Raw genomic sequence first — 5,399 nt, forward strand, 5'->3', positions numbered from 1 at the left:
CGGCCACTTCACCGCCGCACCACCGCCGCCTGCTCGGCTCATCCCTCTGTATCAGCTGCTCCTCCATCTCCCTCTCCGCCGCCGCCACTGCTGACTTCTCTTGCTAGGGCGAAATCTGAAGGCGGAACACAATATCAACAAGACAAGATTTTTATAAAAAACAATTCTCCAAAATTCAATTTTTAACACATACAAATTTATTCTGCAGATTATACTATCGGCCACTGGATGGATTCAGGACAGGCGATCGACAGAAGAACTGCAAATTTGTACCATCGTAACGGAAGAGCAACGTGCCATAAACCACGACAAAAACTTGGTCACAGTCTCTTCAACAAAGTTTCACTTTTGATGGACTTCTCGTCTTTTGCTAGCAGAACGACGGCAAAAAGAAACAAAATAGAGATACGATCTATTAAGTTTGACTTTTGATTTCCTTTTGTCGCAAATCTATATAATTGACTAGTTAAAAGGACGTCTACATCAAATCACATATAATAACATAATAGATTTGCCAAGTGAAATGAATCGGGCAGATCAACTAAACTAATCAAGTTGAATAGACTAAATCAATTGATTAAATCCTAATGAGGTAAGATAATTTCAAATTATTCAAAAAGTTTCATCACAAATTTTTATTAAAATTTTATAGTATCATTAAGAAATTCTTAAAAAATACTATAATGCATGAATTAAGAAAAAAAGTCAACTATCATCTCTTTCCATGCGATAATGGAGTTTATACATATCCAATTTAATATACACACAAAAATTAAGATGATAATATTTTTACAATTTCTCTATTTAGAGATCCAGACAATGCAAATGGATATGAACCATTTTAAACAAGAAAATCTAGAAAAGAAGAGAGATTTACTGTGATAATCAATTGAACCTCACAGATGACAAAAAAGAAAAGAAACAATTGATATTTAATGGAGGGTATTTTAGTCTAGGGCAATTGCTATATTCCGTGATCATTAATATTATACAATAACTGAATAAGCTTCTTGTTCGCCCGCCCCCGTCGAAGTCCTCCCTCGCCAAGCTCAGGCCTGTTCTTCAAAGCTTCACCTTTTTTTTTTTTATCTCTCTCAATCGAAGGAGGGGCTTCCTCTTCGTCGGCCGTCGTTCTAGTCATCCCTCGCCAAGGTCAGGTTTGTCTTCAAGGTGCTCCCTAGTGTCTGCAATCTTGTCTTTTGCGCCATTAGGATCTGTGGTTTTTTTTTTCCGTGAGTGTTCGCTTCCTGCCGATCAATTCGAGCATTATCTGGTTATATGTTGATTTTGGCGGATGTACACTTCCACGTTCGGTGAATTTTAGGGTTTCGTTCCTCTAGGTTTTCTGTTCGTTTCGCCCCTGATGAATAAATTCTGACTAAATCGTCCAAATAAGATGTGTATAGCAGTAGCCCTACTAAAATCCCTAATTCCCTTTTGCGCCACCTCCTCGCGCTGCTTTGAATTGGGGCTTATTTTCTATACGCTTGGTTTGTAGTTGTTTGCTATGGAGCACGGTTCTCTGTCAGATTTGAGCTCCTCAACATTCTCCTTGTTGGACGAGGATCATACGCTAGCAAACTCCATCAGATTCACGCTAAATCAAGAGTGAGTTGTTCATAAAGTAAACAACTTTGTTTATATATTGTAAATGGCTGGTTAATTGATTAATACTGTTTCATCTTAATCATGCATGACTCTGTTTATTTCTTTTACCTACCTGCTTATCGTGATGTGCCCCTTTGCTAGTCAGTTTATCCATGCGTTTAAGTGAAGAATTTCAATATGAACTTGCTTTTTTTTTCATTAATTAGTTTTTCAAATATATTATAGAAACATGGATAGTTCAGTAGTTGATTGCATATGGGTTGTGTATGGAGACACAACTTTTATGCTTATGATATGTTGACAGTGCGGTGAGCTAAATGCTATGCCTATCCTATGTTTATTGTCTTATAGAACCATCATATGGCATGGCATCCGTATCTTTTAGAACCAATTGTTACTGCCTTAATATTGTAATTGTTGTCATGACTATATTTCCAATCAACTAGTCTTAGTCTTTCGGGCTAAATTGCAATCTTCAATAGTTTTATGGTGATAGAGACAACATGAGTTGTCATTTTAAGCTAATTCATGCTTTTAATTGTGGTCACAAGACAAATTTTCCACTCACATATTGTCTTTGCAGTCCAAGGGTGGTATTTTGTGGGTACAGTATTCCGCATCCTTCTGATAACAAGGTCAATATAAGAGTTCAAACCACAGGTACTTTTAGTTCATCCTTAAATTGTACACAGGTTTATGCTTGAAGAGAATTGTTGTGCTTGAATTTTGATTCTTTTTTTGGGATGAACCTTGTGATGATTAAGTGATGGCCTTATTCTTTTCTCTTAATTTCTAGATTGTTGCCAGAGTACACAATCTCTCAGTCAAGATTCAAGTGTAATATTTATTTTTTCACGTGTTTCATCTGCAAAAATAATATCATCTCTTTTATAAAAATGAATTTAATATCATCTCAATAACATTCACCGTGGTATCATATCTTGGATGTGTCTAGTGTGTTCGTTTATGATTAGTGTAAAAAGATAGAGTTTAAAGTTGATCTTTGATTTAATTCTATCTTTATGGAAAATATTTTGATTAATCTTTTTCTTATCATTACATTGTCATACATATCCTTAATTAGTTTAATATACGTTATACTAACATCTCTATTTTTTAGAATTCTCCATATAATTTTTTTATCACTCTATCATAAGTTTTTTCTAGGTCGATGAATATTATATGTAAGTCTTGCTTTTATTCTCGATATTTTTCAATTAGTTACTTGAGAAGATGTATAATTTATATTGTTGACCTTCCAAGTATAAATCCAAATTGATTTTCGATTATCGTGGTCTCCTTGTTTTAGTTTTTTTCTATTATTATTTTTTAAAATTTCATGGTATGACTCATTAGTTTAATATCTCTATAGTTTGTATAATTTTATACATCTCCTTTATTCTTATATAAGGGAATTAAAGTATCGGATATTTTTTTAATTTTCAATATCAGATTGAATAACTTTATAAATCATTTAATATCTTATTTTCCTATGCACTTCGATACCTCTGTAAGTGTTGGAATGTCATCTGGTCCAATTGCTTGAAGTTTGAATTCTATGATAAAAATTTAAATTTCTATACACCTACTTAAATTATTCACCTAAACATTCAATATAAAAACAATGGTTTTAAATAGAGAGGAGCTTTTAGATGTATGTCCGATTGTGTTGTACCTTTTAAGTGATTTTTTTAATAAGATTGTGGTACAATGGATACTCTATGGATAAGAGGTCTGGGCTGTTAGAGAGTACCATGTAAAAGCTAGTGTGCTAGAGATGAAAAAAATGCTGTAATGGATGGATGAGATTATTAGATAAGATTTAAAAAAAGATGAACTAATGACACAAAATTCAGAAAACTCTGTTTAAAATTGAACATTTCATTGTTGTTGTTTTGTGTTCAGTACACGTGATCTTAAGTTGTGATACTGCATCTTTCTTCTAATTGATCGGACTGTGGAATAGAATCATATATCTTCGATTCTTCATCTATATCGAGAATGACTTTTTCTCTCTACTATTCTTATTTTCTATATGAATCTTTGTTGTAACATGCAATTGCCAACACTAATTTAACTGGGTGAACAGGTGATCCAGCAAAGGATGTGTTAAAGGATGCATTGGAGAATTTGACGCAGATGTGCCAACATGTTCGCTCCACATTCAGGGAGACAGTAGACGATTTTAAAGCAAAAAATTAGTGATCATGAAGATTGATGATAAATATATTTATCTCTTTGTTTCCTCCTTTTCCTAGTTGTAGTTCCTAGTTGCAGTGTTAAATTAATGATTGAAAACACGGAATGCATATTAGAAGTCAATTTTATTTTGGGCTTTGCATCAATTGTTAGTCAATATAGTCCAAATGGTTTACAATGGCAATTATAATATAGAAGGTACTATTTTTTCGTAAAATTTTTAATTTGAAATATCAGATTTGTATCTTATCCATTTGATGCTAACATGTTCCTATTTTACCTTCACTATATTAATCTTAATTAAGGGACTGAATTGGAATGTAGTGGAGGTTTTACCTTTTTTGCTTCTAAACATTTTATATTTTTTCTCTCTAAATTTATCATTTTAGTTCCTTAGATTTGATAAATTATTATATGTATATATCATTTAGCTCCTCCCTTTTTAAGATTCTCACAAACTTTTAAAACAATAAACCTTTTTAGAGCAAATTATTTATTATTCTTCTAAAATTTATCAATTTTAAGTTTGTTAAGTTAAGAAACAAAATAATAAATCTATCAATAATAAATTTGACACAAACTATAAGTAAATCATGTGATCTTAATTATATCTAATATACTCATCTTCAATCTTATTCTCATTTACGAAGGAATCAGTATCGCACAGGGTTTTAGATTAATTTGGATGAAATGAAAAAAAAATGACATCATAGTTATAGCATTATTTAACTTGCAAAATATCATCATACAATTAGGAAAGTAACATACAATGAAATCTTACAATTATAATAAAAAAACTAATAATTCTATATAGGCACTTGGCTTATTTTATTTTTTTTAAAAAATTAAATATCTATTATCTTATTTAATTTTATTTTGATTGCCATTGAAGGTGGATTTACTAAAAAAGCAACTAGGGCTGTAAACGAGTCGAGCCGAGCTCGAGCCAGCCTTGGCTCGAGCTCGGCTCGACTCGTTTTATGCTAGCTCGGCTCGAGCTCGAGCTCGATCGAGCTTGTAAATTTGAGCTCGAACTCGGCTCGATCATTTAATCCAAGGCTCGAGCTCGACTCGAAAAGCTCGAATTAAAAGCAAGCTTTCGAGCTCGAGCTCGAGCTCGAGCTCGAGCTCGAGCCAATCATAACTTGAGCTTATTTTACTGTAATTTTAACAACTTGATCAAATTCACCTATAAAATTGATCAAATACAATTATCTATCTTTCTAATAAAAAAGTTAAATTACTGGACATCAAAAGTCAAAACATAATTATTCTCAAACTTCATCCCAACATAATTTACACCGAATTGAAAAACATAATATTCCAAAATCCAAACCTGCTCAAAATATCAAATTTCTGCAACATATCCATCTTCATCCACAAAATTGATCAAAATACAATTATCTATTCCTCCAATAAAAGAGTCAAATTACTGAACATCAAAACATAACCCAATATAGTTTACAGTTTTACATTAAACCCAAAAACATGATATTCCAAAATATAAATCAACTGCACTGCATTCAAGCACCTGCACTGCATTCAAGCACCTGCACTGCATTCCAAAATATAAATCAGCTGCTCAAAATATC

General features: G+C 32.4%; 1 protein-coding gene across 4 annotated transcripts; it reads left to right on the forward strand.

Moving 5' to 3' along the window:
• Positions 1-1,039: 1,039 nt before the first annotated feature.
• LOC141817039 (uncharacterized) lies at positions 1,040-3,945 on the forward strand. 4 transcript variants are annotated; one of them, XM_074704736.1, is made up of 4 exons: positions 1,040-1,053; positions 1,499-1,608; positions 2,192-2,268; positions 3,698-3,945. In XM_074704736.1, exons 2-4 carry the CDS (start codon positions 1,508-1,510, stop codon positions 3,808-3,810), a joined length of 291 nt encoding a protein of 96 aa, XP_074560837.1. In that variant the 5' UTR covers positions 1,040-1,053; positions 1,499-1,507; the 3' UTR covers positions 3,811-3,945. The 4 variants fall into 4 exon arrangements, with proteins under 4 accessions (XP_074560837.1, XP_074560835.1, XP_074560836.1 ...); XM_074704734.1 differs by lacking the exon at positions 1,040-1,053 and adding an exon at positions 1,081-1,152; XM_074704735.1 differs by lacking the exon at positions 1,040-1,053 and adding an exon at positions 1,089-1,170.
• The last annotated feature ends 1,454 nt before the right edge of the window (positions 3,946-5,399 follow it).

This window comes from Curcuma longa, unplaced genomic scaffold (genome assembly GCF_044706935.1).
Source record: "Curcuma longa cultivar G26 ecotype Majalengka, Jawa Barat unplaced genomic scaffold, ITB_CL_G26_1.1 contig_19114, whole genome shotgun sequence".
Lineage (NCBI taxonomy): Eukaryota > Viridiplantae > Streptophyta > Magnoliopsida > Zingiberales > Zingiberaceae > Curcuma > Curcuma longa.

What these genes read in the sequence shown, in the direction of transcription:
- LOC141817039 (XM_074704736.1), top strand. Translation starts at nt 1,508, where the DNA reads ATGGAGCACGGTTCTCTGTCAGATTTGAGCTCCTCAACATTCTCCTTG. An exon ending in AGATTCACGCTAAATCAAGA is followed by an intron (nt 1,609 to 2,191) that starts GTGAGTTGTTCA and finishes TTGTCTTTGCAG; the next exon opens with TCCAAGGGTGGTATTTTGTG. An exon ending in TATAAGAGTTCAAACCACAG is followed by an intron (nt 2,269 to 3,697) that starts GTACTTTTAGTT and finishes CTGGGTGAACAG; the next exon opens with GTGATCCAGCAAAGGATGTG.